Source organism: Lagenorhynchus albirostris, chromosome 1 (genome assembly GCF_949774975.1).
Source record: "Lagenorhynchus albirostris chromosome 1, mLagAlb1.1, whole genome shotgun sequence".
Taxonomy (NCBI): domain Eukaryota; kingdom Metazoa; phylum Chordata; class Mammalia; order Artiodactyla; family Delphinidae; genus Lagenorhynchus; species Lagenorhynchus albirostris.
Window position 1 is genome coordinate 164,086,903 of NC_083095.1, and position 21,034 is coordinate 164,107,936.

At 53.1% G+C, this 21,034-nt stretch overlaps 3 protein-coding genes across 6 annotated transcripts in view; 1 reads left to right on the top strand and 2 right to left on the bottom strand.

The window, feature by feature from the left end:
- SEMA4B (semaphorin 4B) overlaps positions 1-1,175 on the bottom strand; it is a 92,399-nt gene extending 91,224 nt beyond the window's left edge. The window contains exon 1 of the mRNA XM_060158558.1: positions 1,160-1,175. The gene's annotated coding sequence lies outside the window, so the exon portion shown is untranslated. The remainder of the gene's footprint in view (positions 1-1,159) is intronic.
- Positions 1,176-1,335: 160 nt separating this feature from the next.
- On the top strand, positions 1,336-18,224 carry IDH2 (isocitrate dehydrogenase (NADP(+)) 2). Its single transcript, XM_060158636.1, has 11 exons — positions 1,336-1,576; positions 10,570-10,661; positions 11,640-11,805; positions 13,446-13,606; positions 13,691-13,834; positions 14,799-14,935; positions 15,123-15,274; positions 16,777-16,889; positions 17,063-17,160; positions 17,254-17,346; positions 17,825-18,224. The coding sequence occupies exons 1-11, from the start codon at positions 1,462-1,464 to the stop codon at positions 17,910-17,912; spliced, it is 1,359 nt and encodes a 452-aa protein (XP_060014619.1). The 5' UTR covers positions 1,336-1,461; the 3' UTR covers positions 17,913-18,224.
- A 1,291-nt stretch (positions 18,225-19,515) lies between these two features.
- Positions 19,516-21,034, bottom strand: part of ZNF710 (zinc finger protein 710) — a 63,841-nt gene continuing 62,322 nt past the window's right edge. For all 4 annotated transcript variants that reach the window (XM_060158604.1, XM_060158589.1, XM_060158598.1 and 1 more), the window contains one exon: positions 19,516-20,865. In XM_060158604.1, coding sequence (XP_060014587.1) covers positions 20,510-20,865 — 356 coding nt within the window. In that variant the 3' untranslated portion in view covers positions 19,516-20,509. The remainder of the gene's footprint in view (positions 20,866-21,034) is intronic.

Here is a 21,034-nt window from a genome sequence, read left to right on the forward strand (position 1 = left end):
GGGGTGGCCCCAGAACAGCCTCCCCTTAGGTCCAGTCTGCTAGATCTCTGGGCCAAAGTAGTAGCTTTGCCTGGCTGAGACAGGGAGAAGGAAGCTTTGAAGTCACTAATTCAAGGTCACTTTCCTGGCCCAGCTCCATCTGGCAATGTTGACTCTGAGGCAATGAAGGGGAGAGCTGGGAACACAGGGCAGAAAGAGGTGGCTAGCATTCGACCGGGTTGGTGTAGCTGGGAAAGTGGGGGCTGGGGTCAGATTTTTCAAAATAAAACCCAGCCCCAACTGGTGTCTCATTTCAAGAAGATGAGTGAAGAGAGAGCGAGAGACTTTGGTTGTTTATGGCAGAACCAATCAGTATTGTCTTTTGTATGAAAGCAGGCAAAAAATGGAACCGTTTGCCTGCGTACTGTCTGACAAGCATCGTTGGTTGTCGTTGAGCACAGGGTGTGTCCCAAGTCTTTAACATAACGTTATTTCACCCAAGTCTCCTGGCAGCCCTGTTGCTGTTATAGTTCCCATCTCGGAAAGGAGGAAACAGACTCTGGCTATGCTTAATGACTTCGAGGACTAGCAGCTTGACCTTCTGGTGAGAAGCTGAGGGATTTCAACTCTTTTTTTTTTTTTTTTTTGCGGTACGCGGGCCTCTCACTGTCGTGGCCTCTCCCGTGGCGGAGCACAGGCTCCAGACGCGCAGGCTCAGCGGCCATGGCTCACGGGCCTAGCCGCTCCGCGGCATGTGGGATCTTCCCGGACCGGGGCATGAACCCGTGTCCCCTGCATCGGCAGGCGGACTCTCAACCACTGCGCCACCAGGGAAGCTCGGGATTTCAACTCTTGACTCGCGTCAGTCTACCTAACGCGTGGAGGGGATAGGAGGATCTGAGAGCGAATTTGAGGAGACCCGAGGTGACCACGGTCTTAGTTCAAGAACACGGAACGCGCACTAGTTAAATGCGCCTTGGAGTTTCAGCCCAGCTAACGCGAAGGACGCAGGAGTTTGTTCAGATTTGCCTTTTGGGGCTTAAGCTGATGTGTCAGCAACTGATACTCTGGTTTAAATAGGGCATCCTGGAGAGAGGGTTTTTCCTCGCTAACGGCTCCCCTAATCCTCCAGTTCCCACCCCCAGCTCCCGGGTCCCGGTGGGTCTCACCTCTCTCTCACCTCAGTAGCGCTGAGCTTTCCGCTGTGCCCAGAGACGCGCGCGCCGGGCGCGAGGGCGGGGTCCGGGCTGGTGCAGGGCCCAAGGAGGAGTCCGGCCCCTGCCGGCCCCGCCTCCTCCCGGCGAGGCCCAATAGGGTGGCGGGCCCCGGCAGTCCCGCCCCGGCCCTGACCGCTCAGCCCGCGCTTGGCAGGCCTAGGTAGCCCGCCGCCAGGCAGCTGGGAGCAGTGGCCGGCGCTAGGATTTCGCCTGCCCCGGTTCGTTCGCTCGCTCGCCAGCCAGTACGACCCCTCACCCGCTCGGGATGGCTGGTTACCTGCGGGTTGTACGCTTGCTCTGTAGAGCCTCCGGTTCCGGGCCGGCCTGGGCGCCGGCAGCCTTAACAGCCCCCAACTTGCAAGAGCAGCCGCGGCGCCACTGTGAGTGCCACGAGGAGGGTCCGGGCGGGGTGCGCGCCTGGCACCGCGACGCGGCGTCCTTCCGGGCGGGGACCAGCGAGCGCGACCCAGGACGCTCGCGAGCCGGGGACGGCGGGGTATTGCACACAAAGAGCCGGCGGACGGGGACGTGCTCCCCTGCCCCACCTTCCAGGCCGTGCCAGTCGCGGGGGGCGGGGGGAGGACTTGAAGGAAGGTGGCAACTGGTGGCCCGGGCGATGCCGGCCCTGCTGCCCTGCGCCCCCAGATTTTCCTGCAGGGGGTGCGGGGGGTATCCCGGGCTCGGAGCGTATTCTGCCCGTCCTGCGACCCTGGAGGGAGACAAAGCAACCGAGTGGGTACTGGAGCGCCTGGCCCGCTCCACGCGAGTGAGGTAGGGTCCCGGCGCGGTCCCTGCTCAGACAAAGGAGGGGAAGGAGGAGGTATCCACTTCCCCTGCCTTCTCACCCGGGCGCGCAGTGATCCCTCCTCGCTGTCAGGCCCTCGTCAGCTATTTTTGGAGCCTTTTACGCGAGAGTTGGAGGAGTCTCCTTTTTATTTTCGCTTTGGACGCCCCCATTCTCCTTGTCGACCCACTTGAAGCTCCATCCTGGGGCCTCTCCTTGGCTTGACCTGTCTCTTCTCGCCAGCCCGCTCCTGAGCTGCTCCTTGGCCCTGACGCGCTCACCCGACTGGGGAGACCCGGCAGCCGCGCCAAAATGTCACTTTCCCGAATTGTTCGTCACAGCTTCTGTGATACCCTTAGTTTCCTGCTTAGGAGAGAAGACAATAGTCTTAATAAGCAGGGCATAATAAGCAAGAGTTAGCCTGAACTTCCACTACCAAGGCAGGCTGCCAGGTCTGGCATTGGTCGGCCCCCTGGCTCTCCATCGCCAGCTACAAGAGACAGGGAACGATGTAGGTCCCTTAGCTCTGTCGAATGCCTGTTGCCACGGAAACTCTTATCCTGACCTGGCCAGCAGCTCCCTGGAGTGAGGAGGAGGGGATGGGGCCCAGGCAAGCTGGTCTTACTGCTAGAGTAGGTAATCTTTAACCTAGTGTGGGAGCAGCTGACCAGAGCTGAGAAGAGCCCCAGCACCCCACCTCCCCTTTCAAGGAGAAAGGGGCATTTCTGTTTTTCTACTCATGAGATTTATCTCTAAGGAGTCGGCCCTGCAACTCGAGGTTCTAAGTGTCCCCAGGTCCCAAAAAAGTTTCCCATGTGGCACCACGTTCAGCAAAAGATGGTGGAAGTTAGATACATTTTCCAATTCTCCCCTTTTTTTTTCTGCACTGATGGTAAAAAAAGAAACAAAAAACCCCACACAAACAAGAAAAGCCCCTTTGAGGCCTGAATTTTGATAACACATGAAAAGAGCAGTCAGTTTCAGGTCCTTCCAGAAGCCCCCAAGTGGGGTTGGTTATTAACGAGGAGAACTTGGTTGGACATGAGACTGTACAATTGTGACCTCTGCTAGCTTGTTACTTGGCAACACTGCTGGAGACAGAATACTTGGCATTCCCCTTGATGACAAGGAAAGAATATGCTTTGGCTAAAATACTTTTGTGTTTTTGCTGCCAGGTAATTCCCACATGTGTCTCCTTCTAGTTTTGCAACTTATAGGCCTCCAGCGACTGCTGGTGGTGGTTCTGATTAAGTTAGTTTGGGGAAGTGAGGGACACTGCTCAGTGGGAGAATTATCTATCCTTCCTTGGCTCAACTCCTAGTCTGGGAACTTCTTCATTTCCTCACCCTGTCCCTTAACTTTTCAGATCTTGGTGATTTGCCTGCACTCTTAGATTCCAGAGGAAATTATTTAATGATTGTTCAGTTTTGCAGACCCACCAGTAGGGTTGTGTGTTCTCCACTGAGCCTTGTTTCATCCACATCAGATAAGACCACAGCTATCCCATCAGAGCTATTTTTGGGTAGTCGTGTTTAGGCCCAGTAGGTTTTGAGGAAAAGCCTCTAGAAAGGCTTGGGGCCTGCCTCCAGATCCTTTGTGTGAGGCTGAGGCCTCTTTCACTGATTCCAGGATGGGGTGCTGGACACTGCTGTCTGATTACTGGAAGCCAGCCTCTGTGGCCTGCCCTGGAGTTTACACTTCTGTAAACCATGTTTAAAATGCCAGCGGATTGCAAATATTAACACATGATAAACTGTGAGCTACTCCTGGTGCAGTTTTGTGGTGAGGACTCACTGGCCTCTGTGTGGTAATGCATCCCAGGATGGGGGAGGGGAAGGAGTACTTTTCATCCAAAGAGGAGGTTATGGCAGAGCAGTCCTTAGCACAGATTGAATTGACCATAACTTGACATTCATTCATGGATTCAACAAATATTGTGCTTCTACTATGTGCCAAGCACTGTGCCAGGGACACTCTGGGGACAGAGTTGGGAATAAGAGACAAAATCTTCTGCCCTATGGAACTTAAATTCTAATGTGGAGACGGACAGTAGACAAGAACTAAGGAGAACAAATAAACAAGGAAGGTGTGGGTGAAAGTTTGGGTAGGGCTGCCAGAAAAGACCCCACTGAATGCAGTACTGAGGGAGTGAGGGAAGCAGGCCATTTAGTGTTCAGGGGAAGAGAGGACTGCAGGTGCCAAGGTCACGATGCAGGAGGGCACCTTTGCTTGTTGGAGAAGCAGAAAGTAAGGCTGGCTCAGAGTGCAGAAGGCGAGTGATGGGACATGAGGTCAGACAGTGGAGGTCATGGGGGGCTTGTAGGCCGTTTTTGAGGATTTTGGCCTTCTCTGAGTGAAAGAGGCGGCCTTGCAGGGTTTTGAGAGGAGTGTTGTGACCTGATTTACATTTTAACAGGAGTATTCTGGCTTCAGGGACCTGGTAGGAGGCCTTAGTCAGAATCTGGCAAGAGAGCATGGTGGCTTTGACCGTGGTGGCGGTACTGGGGTGGGTGGATTCTGGATGAATTTTGACGGAAGAGCCAGTAGAGTTTTTTTGGTGGTTTTGATGTGGGTGTGAGAGAAAGGGAGGAGTGAAGGATGACACCAAAGAAAATACTAGAGTCTCTTCCAGAACTGCTGCCCTGCCTTCTTGAGCCCTCTGGAATTGGGGGCTTCCCCCTACATTCTTCTGGGCCATGCTGGCTGAGCAGCCTCTCTTCTGCTGACAGCAGCATGGGTAGGAATGTGATGAAAGCAGTTCAGTTAAGTAGACAGGGAGGTGGAGGGGTGGCTGTCTTGGGAGGAACCTCTAGCCTGGAGGCTAGGTCTACTTACTTGAGCAGCAAGTAGATACTGAAACCGGGATGGTTTTGTTGTTTTTGTTTTTTAATGTTTATATATTTGGTGGTGTCGGGTCTTAATTGTGGCAGGCGGGCTCCTTAGTTGCGGTTCCAGGGCTCCTTAGTTGCGGCATGCAGGCTCCTTAGTTGTGGCATGCAAACTCTTAGTCACAGCATGCATGTGGGATCTAGTTCCCTGACCAGGGATCAAACCTGGGCCCCCTGCATTGGGAGCGTGGAGTCTTATCCACTGCATCACCAGGGAAGTCCCTGGGGATGGGTTTTGAAATCCTTACTTGGTGTTCGGTGCTAGGAGTTGGCCTAATGGGCCTCTTGTGACTGATGTAATTCCATCCCACACCCTGGCCAAGAGGACAGTGTTTGTGCAGCCTGTCATCTGAAGAGATCATGGCGGCTGTCCCTAGTAGGCCTTCAGGGAGGCCCAGCCACTGTTCTTTGAATTTCAGGTAACCTGTCACCTCTTGTCTCCCAGAGAGGGGCAGACGGTGTGGATGTCTCCACCATAGTGGCTGAACAACAGACATGGTCTCAAACCCAATGCCTTGGGGCACTCTGGAGGGCACGTGGCAGGCCTGGAATGGAGGGAGAGGCTGTCCTCCTACCAGCCCATCCTTCATCCTTGCCAGGAGTGAGCGTGGGCTCAGTGGGACGAAGCGACTCATTCTTCAAGAGGGACTGGATTTTTATGTAAAATCTTCTCGGTGTTTTTTTTCTTTTGGTGGGGCGACTGGTTTAAATTAAACATTAAAGACTTTTTTAATTTCTTATTTTTTATTGTGGTAAAAAATGCATAACAAAAATTTCCATCTTAATCATTTTTATGTGTGCGGTTCAGCAGTGTAAAATACATTCACATTGTTGTTCAACGATCTCCGCAGCTTTTTCATCTTGCAGAACTGAAACTCTGTACCCATTAAACAACTACCCTTCATCCTCTCCCCCCCAGCCCCTGGAAACCACCATTCTTCTTTCTGTTTCTATAATTTTGACCACTCTAGGTACCTCATATAAGTGGAATCAGACAGTATTTGGTTTTTTGTGACTGGTTTGTTTCACTTAGCAGAATTCCCTCACGGTTCTTCCATGTTGTAGAGTGTGTCAGCATTCCTTCCTTTTTAAGGCTGAATAAGATCCCATTGTCTGTATATAGCACATTAAAAAAAATATTCAAGTTAAAATCTATTGACCTTCTGAGTAAGGTGTAGGAATTGTGAAAAGCTTAGGTGATATAGTTATTAAATCCTTACATATTTAATACTGTTTCTAATTTATCATGAGTTATTTCCCAAAAATGTTAATCACAGCTGGATTGAAAAAGTATTTGGGTAATACATAAAGTGTCCATAGGAGCAAGCACCCTAAGTTTTTATCATATGCTGATAGAGAATTGTTTTAGGTGTTACAGCTTATGAGGTCCACAGTTTGACTGAATGGGTTAAATAAGCCTCTGTTGCTGTTTAACTGCATTGTAATTACCAAAAGTAATAATGCATGTAATTAAAAATAACAGAGAAGCTTTTTTAATTAAAAGATCTTCTGCTCCAAAAAACAAACAAACAAACAAAGTATTTGGGAAAGGTGGTGATGTTGTTTATATAAGTATACCACATTATAAGTCTACTGGTGATCCAAAGAGAATTTGTCTTTGTGGAGTTTGAAGCAAAAGAACAAGCGGCAAAAGCTATTGAGGTAGGTCCAGATCCATCACTAAAACATGGAAGCACTTCCTTTTTTAGTTTCAAAGCAAGTACATCCATGTTGAAGTGGTGGGCAGCCCAGTTTTGGAAAAAAACTTGGAATCATGAACATAGTTTAACTTTTTGGAGAAAAGTTTTTCTTAAACTTCCTGGGTTAGTTCCCAGAGTCCTATTCTCCTCTTGAAGGTTCATATCACATTTTGTTTATCCATTCATCTGTTGGTGGACACTTGGGTTGCTTCCACCTCTTGGCTATTGTGAATAATTGTTATGAACATGGGTATACAAATAAATATATATATATATATATTTTTTTTTTTTTGCGATACGCGGGCCTCTCACTGTTGTGGCCTCTCCTGTTGCGGAGCACAGGCTCCGGACGCGCAGGCTCAGCGGCCATGACTCACGGGCCCAGCCGCCCCGCGGCATGTGGGATCTTCCTGGATCGGGGCACGAACCCATGTCCCCTGCATCGGCAGGCAGACTCTCAACCACTGCGCTACCAAGGAAGCCCTATTTTTTAATTTTTTTGAGGAACCGTCATACTGTTTTCCATAGTGGCTGCACCATTTTACATTCTCACCAGCAATGCACAAGGGTTCCAGTTTCTTTACATCCTCACCAACATTTGTTACTTTATGTTTTTTGGTCTTTTGTTTTTTGGGTTTTTTTGATAGTAGCTATCCTAATGGGTGTGAAGTGGTATCTCATTGCAGTTTTGATTTGCATTTGCCTAATGATTAGTGACATTGAACATCTTTTTATGAGCGTATTGACCATTTTTGGAGAAATATCTATTCAAGTCCTTTGCCCGTTTATTAATCAGGTTATTTGTTTTTTTGTTGTTATTAAAATTGCCTGATTTTTAAGCCTTGGTCACCAATCAACATTAAAGAAAACCCCTACGACCTGGGCCAAACAAAATGAGCCTCTGCTGCTATGACTCACATCACTGCCCCCAGTCCTCAGCTCCTCTGGGAAGTTGCTTTGAGGGAGGCTGCACACCTGACTTTGATAACAGCGCTGCTTGCTCTCTCCATTACTGATAGGTTTTCCCTTCCATACTCACTCTTTGAGGACAGGCATTGTTGTGTTTAGGTGTTTCAGGAAGGGGTGCTTACCTTTAGCACCTGTTTGTAAATAAGTGGGCCCTGTGGTCTCTGAGGGTTTGACACCTGCATACACAGCTGGGAAGGCTGCCTGCTGTGATCCTGATATTGAGCTCCCCCATCGAGGAGTGTGGTGTCCAAAGACACCAGCTGCTGTGCCTGAAGCCCAAAGCTTGAGCAGAGCCCAGGCTGAGGCTGAACCCTTTAGGACTGGCCCCAAATGGGTCTCTACTTAGGGAACTTGATTACCGTAGGCTCGGTACATTAAAAAAAAAAAAAATTGATTGGCTCGCATCACATTAACTCATAGAAGATGCTCCTAAAAACTAAGCTAGCTCGCAACAGCCCAACAGACTTTATGCAGGTCCTAAAGCCCTTTCCACTCAAGCTTTAGACCAGAAATGCTGAAGGAATTTAGTAGCTTGGGTCCAAAGTCCCCACTGCATCTTGGGAGGAGCTGAAGCGGTGTCAGCCGTGTCCACCATGTTTTCTGGGGAATGAAATATTTTGAGTCTGTGTTTGCTTTCTGCTTCTCTACATATGGCCCACAAGGGCGTCCAGAGGCTGCACTTGAGCCAGGGCCCTGGGACACAGGTGAGGCCTATCCTGACCCTGACACAAGCCATGCTTCCTGGGTCTCATTTTTCTTCCCTTTTAGATTAAGAAAAAAAAAATCTGTTTGCACATCTCTGGAAAGTGAGTTATTCTGCTGCACATAATTCACCTTTTTCTTAGCGGATTGGGATGTCATCATGAGTCATGGCAGTGGTGTGTTTCGTAGGACAGTGACGTGTTTGGGGTCTTTTGGGCTTTGGTCCCTTTTGTTTTCATGAGCCTAGGTAGCCATGCTTCTTCATTTTTCTAGGCCTGCTTTTCACAGGCTTCTGTCCCTTGCTGTCAGCCTAGCAGATGTCACCTGGGGTTTTCATCCTGTCCCCTCTTCTGATTTGCTGTGTCTAATCTTCGGTGAGATGAAAGACCCATATTTACATCTGTAAGGATTGTGTGTAACATAAGACTAAATGGGCCCTAAGTAAGGGCTGAGCAGGGCCCATTTGGGGACAGGGCCCTGCTTTCATTTGGGGTTCAGCAGAAGGTGACACTTCCTGGGGTGACTGAGGCAGGGTTGTAGGTTTCACATAGATCTTGTTGCCGTGCTCTTCAGCTGCTGTTTCTTCCAAGGCTGTGGCCAGAGGCACGTGCTGGTGCTTGGGTGCCCCTGCCACAGGTTAAGGGTCAATAAGCCTCCCCCACGGCAGCCTGCACTGATTAAATTGGATGGGCCATTTTCTTTCTTTTTTGGGGGGCTGTGCCCCACGGCATGTGGGATCTTAGTTCCCCGACTGGGGATCGAACATGTGCCCCCTGCATTGGAAGCACGGAGTCATAACCACTGGACCTCCAGGGAAGTCCCGTGGACGATTTTCTTGAGTTTTGTTTGGAATTCACTTCCCAGACTGTTGGTTTTTCTCATGAGTCAGACTTTCCTTGAAGAGCCTCCACCAGCTCCTGTTTCCTCCTCCACCATCTCCCTGGGCCTGGATCAGTCACTCGTCCAGTCCTTTGATGCATCTCTGGCAGGACTGGCGGACCTGAGCCTGCGTGGATCAGGGCTTCTGCATTCCATTCCCAGGTGCCCATCAAGGAAGGTGTGGATCTTCCTGGATCTGCTGTTTTCAAGCTGTGTGAGCTTTGGCAGTGAGCTGACAACCTCTCTGAGCCTTAATTTCCTCACATTTAAAGTGGAGATAATGATACAGTAAGTCCCTTACATATGAATGAGTTCCGTTCAGAGAGCATGTTCCTAAGTCCGATTTTTCATAAGTCCAACAAAGTTAGCCTAGGTACGCAACTAACAAAATTGGCTCTATAGCACTGTAATGTAATAGGTTTATAATACTTTTCACACAAATAATACATAAAAAACAAACAAACACACAAAAAATAAAACATTTTTAATCTTGCAGTGCAGTGCAGTACCTTGGAAAGTACGGTAGTACAGTACAACAGCTGGCATCCAGGGGCTGGCATCGAGTGAACAGGCAAGAAGTTACTGACTGGAGGAGGGAGAGGAGGTGGGAGATGGTAGAGCTGAAGGATCGGCAGCAATAGGAGACAGAGGGCAAGCGGCAGTTTCACTGATTCACATCCTGGGCTTGAAATAAAGATACTGTACTACTGCACTCTATACAGTATTGTACAGTAAAGTACACAAAAGCACACCCACTTGTAGAGGATGCGAGCATGTGATAATGTACACCAGACACATGAGCTAACTTACATGATTGGACATGCGAACGCACGTTCACATCTTTGAAAGTTCACAACTTGAAGGTTCGTATGTAGGGGACTTACTGTACTCCCCTTGGGAGTGGTTCAGAGGATTAAATGTGAAGGGTGTGGTACACCCTCAGGCCCATGGGAGGTGATCTATACAGTTTCCCTGCTCACTTCATGTTAGTCAGGCTCTCAGGTTGCAAGCAACAGTTAGAGGAAGTTTTTGGAAGGACACGGGGTAGCTCATGGAATTGCAGGGATTGGACAAGAGGGGATTCCAGGCTACCCTGGGGAACTGGGTGGCAGCAGCCGAAGGCAACCTCTGCCCGGCTTGCTGCTTGACAAGGTGACCCCAGCTGGCTCTCATTCTCTGTGTTGATCTCCTCTGCTGTCAGGTTCCAGGAGAAAGGATCTGACTGGCCAGGCTGGCATCTGGCTAGTCCCAGCTGGCCAGACTCAGCGGGGGATCCAGCTCCCCCGGGCGGTCCCGGAGCTGCTCCTGCAGGAGGGGGAGTGAATGCTGGGCAGCTGGGCCCTGGCTGACACTCCTCCCTCCATGGTGAAGGGTGGGTCTGGCCGGAGAGGAGAGGGGCTCCCCCACCAGCCTCCCCAGGGTTGTGATGTACTATGTGTGTCTGGTCCTAGATGCCGACAAGAGGATCAAGGTGGCGAAGCCAGTGGTGGAGATGGACGGCGATGAGATGACCCGTATTATCTGGCAGTTCATCAAGGAGAAGGTAGTTCCCTCCCGAAGTGGGTGGCCTTCCACATGGCCGGCCGGGCTCAGTGTTCAGTCCCCACTTCGGGTCCCCAGGGTTCACCCGTCACCCTGGTGGGCAGGAGCAGTCCTGATTTTCCCCTTCCGTCCACCCTTCTGTCATGTCCAGATCACTCATGGCTCTTATGACGTCAGGCAGGGGACTGTCCTCAGCCATCTGTGTCACGTGCTCGTGCCAAAGCCAGCATGTTTTCAAAACTGTGTGCAGATTCAAGCCTGACCCTGTATCATGTCGTTTTTTTGTTTTTTTCATTTGTTTTGTTTTTTTCAAACTCGTGTTTCAGCATGAATTGACTATCCTTTGGGAATTTCTTCTTTTCCTTTTTTTAATTTATTTTTTATTGGAGTATAGTTTATATACATTCCTATGTGCACCCTTGAGGGAGTGAGAGAAGAACAGGGCCGCAGTGCGGGGGGACCACATCATTAACCTTTCCTTAGCGGTTCAAGGATGTCATCGCGAGTCGTGGCGTGGGGTCTGTTGGAGGACAGTGATACGTTTGAGCCACCATGGCAGACGGTTCCCAGGGTGGCTGCTTGGCTTCTCCAAAGTCGCTGTGGGCTGGGTCTGCCTGGGAGAGCACATTGTCCATGTGCCTGTCCCCAAGAAGAAGGTTGAGAATCACCACTTCTGAGTGGGGAAGAAGAGGGAACCCGCTGTATAGAGAACCCTAGATGCACTTGGAGTTGGGGTTTGGCTGAACTGATGGGCCACCACAGGGGGGGTGTGGTCCACGCTAGGGGATGAGCCCTCCGAGGGGCTGCAGCCTGGTCTGCCGGCCTCTCTCCAGAGCCCCGGCCTCTTGCCAGCTTTGGCCAGCCCACCGCGGGCCTTTCCTCTTCCCTGCCCTGACGGGGTGTCCCCTGCCACCGTCCCCACATGCCCCCGAGTCACAGTCATCTGGGCTGATGCCAGGCCCCGGCCATCTGTCTCTAGCTCATCCTGCCCCATGTGGACGTCCAGCTCAAGTATTTTGACCTGGGGCTCCCAAACCGTGACCAGACCAATGATCAGGTCACCATCGACTCCGCGCTGGCCACCCAGAAGTACAGCGTGGCTGTCAAGTGTGCCACCATCACCCCTGACGAGGCCCGTGTGGAAGGTGCGAGGGGCGCGGGGGCGGGCGGCTGGGACAGTGCGGGCTGGGACGTGACCCTGGTCTCCCTGCGAATGCCCAGCACACAGCGGAGCCTCCAAGGTTCCTGTGGAGGAGGCTGGGGAGGGGAGGTTGAGGGCTGGCCTAGGTTCCACAGTTGGGGGTGGCAAAGCTGGGGCCAGGGTCTGTGTCCCCTGCTCCCAGGCTGGTGGTGTTTCTGCTGTGCCGTGTGGCTCTGGCCAGTGTGGGTGTCACTGGTCACAGAGCTGATGCTGACACTGTCACAGTGAGGACAGCCTCTTTGGGCAGCCTGCCCCCCTGGCCTCCTGGACTGCTTTGCAGGCAGGTTTACAGAGAGACTCTGGGGCCCCCTCTGTCCAGGGTAGTGCTGGGTGTCAGGCCTGTGTCCTTCAGAGGCTCGGAACGTCCCTCGTGTCCCGCCACTGTCTTGGCACTGCAGGTCTGCCCTTTGCCTCTGTGGCCGTGGAGCGATCTCAGGTGCCCCACCAGGCTTGGACAGGCCGCTGGTCCTCGGTTCTGGGGGCTGCTCTCGAGGGTTCCATGAAATGGCACCAGTGTGTGGGTAAAGGATCCGGGTTTGGGAAATTCAAGAAAGTGTGGTTTCAGAACTTGCCGAGTTCTGTCTCCCCACTTCCTGCAGTATGAGGGGCCTTAAGGAAACCTTCAAGACATCTCCAAACTCTGCAGGCCTCCTCCTGTCAGGCAGGTTGTTCCCGACCTCAGGGTATGGAATCATTTTAGTGCTAAGCTCTTTCAGCTGGTTTTCTTTGATTTCTCCTGAACCCTGGGATTCATACATCCCCACTTTATGGACAAGGAAGTAGAGGGTCACAGTCTTAGTAATTTAGGCTGAACCCAGTGGTGAGTGGCAGTGCTGGGGCTAGAACCAGAGCATCTGGAGTGAGGCCATACACTGCCAGGTTCATCAGACAGCTACGTCCAAGTGTGATGTGGGAATAATAATAACTGACAGAGGGGACTTCCCTGGTGGTCCAGTGGCTAAGACTCCATGCTCCCAATGCAGGGGGCCCAGGTTCAATCCCTGGTCAGGGAACTAGATCCCACATGCATGCCGCAACTAAAGATCCTCCTGCATGCTGCAACTGAAGATCCTGCATGCGGCAACGAAGATCCTGCGTGCCACAACTAAGACCCGGTGCAGCCAAAAAAAAAAAGTATATATATGTATATGTATATACATATATGCGTGTGTGTATATATATATATATATATATGTGTGTGTGTATATATATATATATATATATGTATATATATAAAATAACTGACAGAGCCCTTACCATGTGCCAGCCACTGTTCTAGGTACTTTAAATGCATGTGCATGCATTTAATCCTCACAACAACCCAAAAGGCCAGGTGTTTTATCAGCAATTTCATTTTATGGCTTAAGTTCAGCCACTTGCCTAAGGCTGACAGTCAGAGGTGGTGCCACAGCTGGACCTTGAAGACAGGAAATCTGATTCGGGAGCCCACGTGCACACTCTAGACTCTGCTGCTGCTTCCCCCCAGATGATTTTTAGGACCCCCATCTGTGTTCTTGCTTGGGGTTCAAATTCTGGTTGGAAGGTGGGGGCTGCAGTGGGGCCACTTCATCTTTGTCCTCATAGAGTTCAAGCTGAAGAAGATGTGGAAGAGTCCCAATGGAACCATCCGGAACATCCTCGGGGGGACTGTCTTCCGGGAGCCCATCATCTGCAGAAACATCCCACGCCTCGTCCCTGGCTGGACCAAGCCCATCACCATTGGCAGGCACGCCCACGGCGACCAGGTCAGCCACGGTGGGAGTGGGGCTCCAAGGGCCTGGGTCCTGCATCTGGAGCACTTGGCCTGAGCCACCCTCTCACCTCTGCAGTACAAGGCCACAGACTTTGTGGCTGACCGGGCCGGCACATTCAAGATCGTCTTCACCCCAAAGGACGGCAGCGGAGCTAAGGAGTGGGAGGTGTACAGCTTCCCCGCCGGTGGCGTGGGCATGGGCATGTACAACACGGATGAGGTGAGCAGCGGCTCCCCAGCTCCCTCCCCCCACACCTGTCTCTCCATCTCCAGCCACATCGGGTTGGTGGTTCTGACTATTCCTGCATCGGTGGCCTGAAGGTCTGAGGCCTGAGAGCAAATGCATCCTAGGTGTGTCCGAGGGCCCTGCGGTGGGCCCGGTGTGGAGGGCTGTCCCACTCCCGCCCAGCCAGGTGCTCGTGCTCCCCACCATTCCTGCACTCCCTCTCGGGTGCGTCCTTGGGGGCATATTGGTTTTCAGCTCTTGGCTTACAGCAAACTGGGTAAGCACTTCTTCCCCTCCCTACCCCCATCTCTTGGCTTTCCTTTCCTCTGTGGTTGGGCTCACTTTCAGGCTGTGAAGAAATGGCCACCAGTAGCTCCAGGCTTATCGCTGCCAGCCTGGCTACCCTATCAGAAAAGAGCCCCGCCTTTTTTTTTTTTTTTTTTTGGCTGCACTGTGGCATTCAGGATATTAGTTCCCGGTCCGGGGATCGAACCCGTGCCCCCTGCAGTGGAAGTGCAGAGTCTTAACCACTGGACCACCAGGGAGGTCCCGGGAAAGAGCCTTTTTGCTCATGATTCCAGCAAAAGTACAGGCCTGGGTCACATGGCCATCTCTGAGCCAATCATGGAGGCCCAGGGGAGGAAGGGCTCTGATTGGATAAGCCCAGGACACACTATCAAGTCTAGAGACAGGCAGGTGGGCTGAGGGCATTAGCCCCACCCCAGCCATATAGTCTAAGAAGTGGGGAGGGTGGTAGCTTTCCAAAGCAGTTGGTGGGGCTACTTCGTCCCAGAAATTGGGAGGGGGATGCTGGGCCAGTAGAAACAATAGATGCTCACTCCAGGGAGGCTGGGTTAACCCCGGCTGCCTGCGAGGGTCCTGTGGAGGGAAGGGATGCTGTTCCCAGGGCCTGGGCCCGCCCTGGGGGACCACACCAGGGACCTCTCTCTCCCTGCAGTCCATCTCGGGTTTTGCGCACAGCTGCTTCCAGTATGCTATCCAGAAGAAGTGGCCACTCTACATGAGCACCAAGAACACCATTCTGAAAGCCTATGACGGGCGCTTCAAGGACATCTTCCAGGAGATCTTTGAGAAGTAATGGCCCCTCCCTTTAATACTTCTCAGGGACGCCATGGCCCTTCTTCCCTGTCCCCTCAGCCGCCCTTACCCACCCAGGGAGATGGCTGTCCCAGTGCATCTGTCTCAGCTCTGAGGCTCAGGGAGGGATCCCCAACCTGTCAGCCTCCCGCCCTCTCCCCACAACAGGCCCTTTTGCTCCCAGGCACTACAGGACCGAGTTCGACAAGAATAAGATCTGGTACGAGCACCGCCTCATTGACGACATGGTGGCTCAGGTCCTCAAGTCTTCGGGCGGCTTTGTGTGGGCCTGCAAGAACTACGACGGAGACGTGCAATCAGACATCCTGGCCCAGGGTACGCTGGCAGCACCTGCTCCCTGCGGGGATGGACTGTTGATTTTCCCTAGCTGGGGGAATTTTCTCCTTTGGGGAGAACACTTCTCTAGCGGAGCAGCAGGGCTGGGGCTTGCCTGCTCATTTCAGGGTCTCCTGTGGACAGCAGGGGCCAGGGGCTCCCTGGTGTCTGAGTGAGGAAGGATCCTAAGTTAGCTTTGGACTGGGGTACTAGGGCTGCCGTTCCAGAGGAAGGAGGACGTAGGAGTTCAGGTGCTAAAGGGCTAGATGTGTTAGCCCTGAGGTTGTTCCTGTCCATGAAAGGGCCAAGTGACTCTGCTTGGCTCCAGGTTTGGACTAGGTTTGGCTCTAGTAGAAAAAGGGGAGTAAGCACAACCGGATGCTCTTTAAATTACAGAGAATTTGTTTTGCACAGTAAACCTTTTGGATGTAGGAGAATATTGGGGATGATGCAAACCCCCAGGCCCCAGAGCATCCTGAAACACAAGTTGGGTTGCAGCAGAAAGCCTGCGTGAAGCCGTTAGGGAAGAACAGCAAGAAATAGCCCAATTGTATTGGGAATGAGAGCAGGAAAGAGTGGGAGGAGGCAACATGTATCCATAGCGAGTGGAAGAGAAACCAGGCTCTGTGAGAGGGGGCGAGGTCTAGCTCCTGATAAGGAGAAAAGTGAAGCCCACGCCAGGTTGTGATGAAAAGGCAGAGGGTCTCAGTGCTTTATAAAAACCTTTGACTTTATTTTGAAAAGTTTGGTGTGATCCTCTCACTAGCACAATTCCCATCTAGGATGGGAGCATGAAAAGCCCTAGCAGACAAGAGAAAGGCGTGAAAGGTACCCTTAAGTGTATGAAGATTGGTGAGTGTGAAGGTCCCAGGTGCAAATGGAGAAGGGATTCCCCCTTCCTCTGCCCCAACAGTAAAAATTCTTACACAAATAATTTTCCTCTAGAAGTTGCCCACTTTTTCTTTCTTGGGCATTCAGAATTCTTATTTTGGTGCTGTGGGGGTGCTTTTGAAAACTAGGAGACCTTGGCCACAGAAAAGGTTGACATCTGGATTTGGGAAAACTTGGAAATAAATCACAAAGCTTTAAAGTGGCCTGAAAGAGCAGATAAAGTGATCACTGTGAAACAACTGGCTGCAGGCTTTATTCTTTCCGCTTGAATGAGCCTCCTGGTCACCAGCCAGGGTGGGTGGGCAGAATTTTGGGGGATCTTATGCCCTGGGGGGACCATGGACTCTGGGGCACCTGGAGGTAGGGGATGCAGAATTATGCTAACAGGCTGATGACAGCCACCTCTGAGTGCCCCTCTGCCCTGTACTGGGCCCTGGAGACCCAGGACAAGAGTAGACAAGCCTGAAACAGTCTCTGTTCTCCCAGTTATAGGTGGGGGTGGGTGGAGACATAGCAAGGAAGCAGCTGCAACAGCTGGAGGGCAGGTGGGCTCAACCCCAGTGGCCTGAGGAAAGGTGCCGGCACCGAGAGGATGTCTTCCTACTTTCCAGGCTTTGGCTCCCTTGGCCTGATGACGTCCGTGCTGATCTGCCCGGATGGGAAGACCATTGAGGCTGAGGCTGCTCATGGGACGGTCACGCGCCACTATCGGGAGCACCAGAAGGTGAGTGCGAGGACCGTGGCCTCATGACGATCTGCCCCCGGGGCCCGAGCCCACTGGCCCTGAGGGCTGGGAGCACGGGCCTGGTCCTGTCAGTCTAGAGGTGGGCAGCTGTGTCCAGGTGGCCCTCTTATTGGCTGATTGGCTCTTCATCCCCCTGTGACCCCTTCCCCCAGGGCCGGCCTACCAGCACCAACCCTATTGCCAGCATCTTTGCCTGGACGCGTGGCCTGGAGCACCGGGGGAAGTTGGACGGAAACCAGGACCTGATCAGGTGAGTGCAGAAGGAGCGCCTGAGCCGGATCTGGGCAGGTTATGGGCCCTGGCTCCGCACAGCTGGGGTCTCACTCTGCCCTGTCCCCTGCAGGTTTGCCCAGACCCTGGAGAAGGTGTGCGTCGAGACAGTGGAGAGTGGAGCCATGACCAAGGACCTGGCGGGCTGCATCCATGGCCTCAGCAAGTGGGTGGCCTGGGGTAGAGGGCAGGGCTGGCCTTCTGGGACCTCGGGGTCAGGTGGAAAGAAGCCCAGGGTCCTTCTTAGAGGCCTCCTCCTGAGTTAACTTAGCTGCTGGGGGCAGGACAGGTCCATGGCCCTGGGGGATGGCTCGGGCCAGCCTACGCACACCAGGCGCAGCGAGTGGGTCCCCATCCCTGAGGCTAGCTGCTCAGAATGTTTCCATCCCCTGCTGCACCCATCTCCCAGCTTCTCCCCAGAGAGCTTGTACCTAGTTGCCCACTCACCTGGAAAAGCAAAGACAGGCCTTACTGGGTTCCTGCCGAGTTTGCTGTGGCCTCTTGACCGTTGGCTCCAGGTGCCTCTGGCCTGTAAACCTCCCCGTGACCGCACGAGGGGGCTGCCGTCCGGATGCCTGAGCTCAGGCTCTGCCCTGGGAGGGCCCGGCTGGAGCGGCCCTCACGTGCAGGTGCTCTCTTGGCAGTGTGAAGCTGAACGAGCACTTCCTGAACACCTCGGACTTCCTGGACACCATCAAGAGCAACCTGGACAAAGCTCTGGGCCAGCAGTAGCGGGTGGGAGCGCTGCTGGCTGCCGTGGCGGCCGGGCTGGGGCCGAGCGGGTGGCCGCAGGTCCCCCCCAACCCCGACACGCCCCCGCAGCGGAGGGTGAGCCTCACACCCCCTCTTTGGAGGCCTTTCTCGGGGACACTCTTTTTTATAAGCAAGATGTTTTTAAAAGTATCTGTGTGTTTCCCCTCATGGTGACATGAGGCAGGAACGGTGTGTTTTACCTCAGCCAGTGGTATGTTTTGCATACTGTAATTTATATTGCCCTCCGAACACATGGTGCCGTATTTAGCTACTAAAAAGCTCTTCACAAAACAGTCTGCTGTGTTCGTCCCTGAGGGGAAGGAGGCAGCTGGGGCCTAGAGGCAGAAGCCCTCAAAGGGCTGGCGGATTCCCCCGGGGGCTGCCCGGGGTGCCTTGGGTCACAGCAGGCCTCTGTCCAGTCAGGGGGCCACCGGGGGGAGGGGACCAGGCAGAAGGCCTGTGGGTTCCCTGGAATTTCCTAGCACGACCTGGCTTCTGTATCCTCTTTTCCATTTTGAGATTGTCACTTCCGATAGAGTACGGTTATATATATATTTTTTTTCCTTTGATAGTTTTAACTTTCTAAACGTGCCCAGACCTCTTTATTTGCCTGTTTCTCAGTCCTCGAAACAGGTCCCACACAGTGGCCGCCTCAGTTCTCTTCCCCACGGCTGCCTGGGACTTGGGCCTGGGCCTGTGAGTGGGGCCCCCATGTGGTCCAGGCTAGTGAGTCCCAGACTTGGGTTCTTCTTCACCATTCTGTGGCAAAACTTGGAAAAGTAAGTTTATGAAGTTGCTATAAAGCTAAACAGATCCAACTTAAAGGGCTATCCTTTATTCGGGGATTATGTTCTACTTTTGGTGTTAAAATGTCCTAGGGAAGAGTTGTATCTTTTTTTTGGCCGCATGGCTTGCTGGGTCTCAGTTCCCTGACCAGGATCTGCAGTGAAAGCGCAGAGTCCTAACCATTGGACAGCCAGGGAATTCCCGAGTTGTGTCATCTTGACTTGAGAAAATAAATACTTGGCAACCCAAAGTCCATTTCCCACATTTGGGTGGGCTCTCATGTATTCTGAAACCCAATAGCTGGGAGCCTTGGTAGCTTTGAGATGGGCTTCAGCTGCCCACCTCCACTGACAGCCGCCTTCTGCGCTAAGACCACTCTTCCTCAGTAATCACTGGACTCCCGGCGCTCTAGGAGGAAAAGCTGGCGTGATGACTCTGGCTGGCCCAACTCCTGGGGGGAAGCTCAAGGTTTCCGGCCTCTTCCCCATCAGTAACGAAGGGCTGGCAGCTCCCCAGAAGGCACAGCCTCTGAAGCCCGGTCTGGCATCGGGAGCTGGCTTCTGTCCTGGTGGCCTGTTGGTGGGGAAGCGGCTTTTTCTCTTCGAGTGGTGGGAATTCTGGGGCCTTGACCTGCGCCCCTTTCTCACGGGCTTGGAGCTCTGCAGGTGGCCATTCTAGTGCAAAGGATGGGCTGGGGCTCCTCTGGGCCCCCAGAGAGGGAAGCCTTGTAGGGAGCTCCTTCTGAGGGAGGGGTGAGGACCGGGTCCCCAAGAACCGTGGAAAGAAGCACTCGCAGTCACCTCACTAAAGAATATTCATTTATTTATAATTATTGCTAAGTAAACTTCTCTTTTAAACAGGAACATAAAAACACAGTAGGGCTTTGCACAAGTGGAATTTCTAAACAGTTGGTTTGTATACACGTCAAAATAAGTTAGAATGGGATTTGTCCAGGAGTTTCCAAGTCACCCGAGAGGCTGCACGCCTCTTTTGAAAAGGTTGGGGTGGGGTGGGGGTGGGGACCGGAGCCTTGCCAAGACCGCCGCCCACCCAGCTCCAATTGTGAGTTGTGCTGCTTCCTTCTCTCAGCCTTGCCCAGGTCCAAGGCACAGGGCATGGGGGTCGTTCAAGTATTGAACCTTGCAGAGGGCTGGTGCTGATGGCGGGGCTGGGGGCAGAGAGGAGAGCCCCACCCTGGGGGCCAGACCGTCTCTCATGGGTTTCCAAGACCAAGGCCACTGCACTGGCAGGGAAGAGGAAGAAGAGGAGGTACAGGGTTCTTTTTGGTACCAGGGGAGAAAGAAGTTGTGGGAAGAGGTAGTTTGCGGGGATGATGCTTCTGCTCAGCAGGAGAAAATGTCTTCTACAGTGACGGGGTCACTGCCACCTGAGGGTCATCATGGCGGGCACCTGGGAGGCTGGGGGGCCTCGGGGTCTGGAGAGCCACAGTCGGGGCGAGGCTCCCGTGAGCCCCAGCCCTCTTATTTGCTGCTTAGCATGAACTCTAGCAGAGAAGGAAGGGGCACCTGGCTGCCTGATCCCAAGGCTACCTTGTCCTCCCCTCCGTCCTGATCTCAGCCACCCTGAGGCCTGGCTTGGTCCTTCACTAAGGATACGGCCTTGGGGGCACCTCCCTCCTCAGCCGCTCCCCGCTTCCTGGTTTCTGGGCTGAAGCTGGTGGCTTCACCTCCTGTGCCTCTGGGAATGGCCTTGCCTGCTCCCCTCCACGGAGGCCGCAGGGGGCGAGTGGGTGGGCGTCTGGGTGCCCCAGCATTCCTGAATGTGCTCTTTCACCGCCCTGGGCCTGCAGTCTTCAGTTCCGGGGCAGGAGCTGGCGCGGGGACCGAGGAGATGAGAGCGGGCTGGCGAGGGAGCGAACCGTGGGCTGAGCAGGGGCGGCAGCCCGGGCCGCTGCTCTGGGTGGTGCAGAGCAAGTCACTAGCCGGAGGAGCTGGGAGAGGGTGGACGGCCTGCCGGGCTCTGCCTCCTCCTGCCTCTCGCATTGGCCTCCGGAGGCTTCCTGCCAGCAGCTGAAGCCCCAGGGCCAGACCGACAGTGCCTTCCGAGCCCGAGTCCCGCCAGGGCAGGCCACGCTGCTCTTGGTTGGGGAGGCACAAAGCACGCACAGCACACGAGAAAGCTTCCGCTGGCAAAAAGAAAATGATCTCCATCAGAAAAGATAATAGGTGACACAGAGTTGGAAAGGAGAAAAATAAATTACCTTCAAAATACCCCCCTTTGCTCAAAAAACCTTTTTTTTTCCCTCTATGGTCTTCATTTTCCTTTTTAAATATGTTGCTCTTCCTGGGACCCTG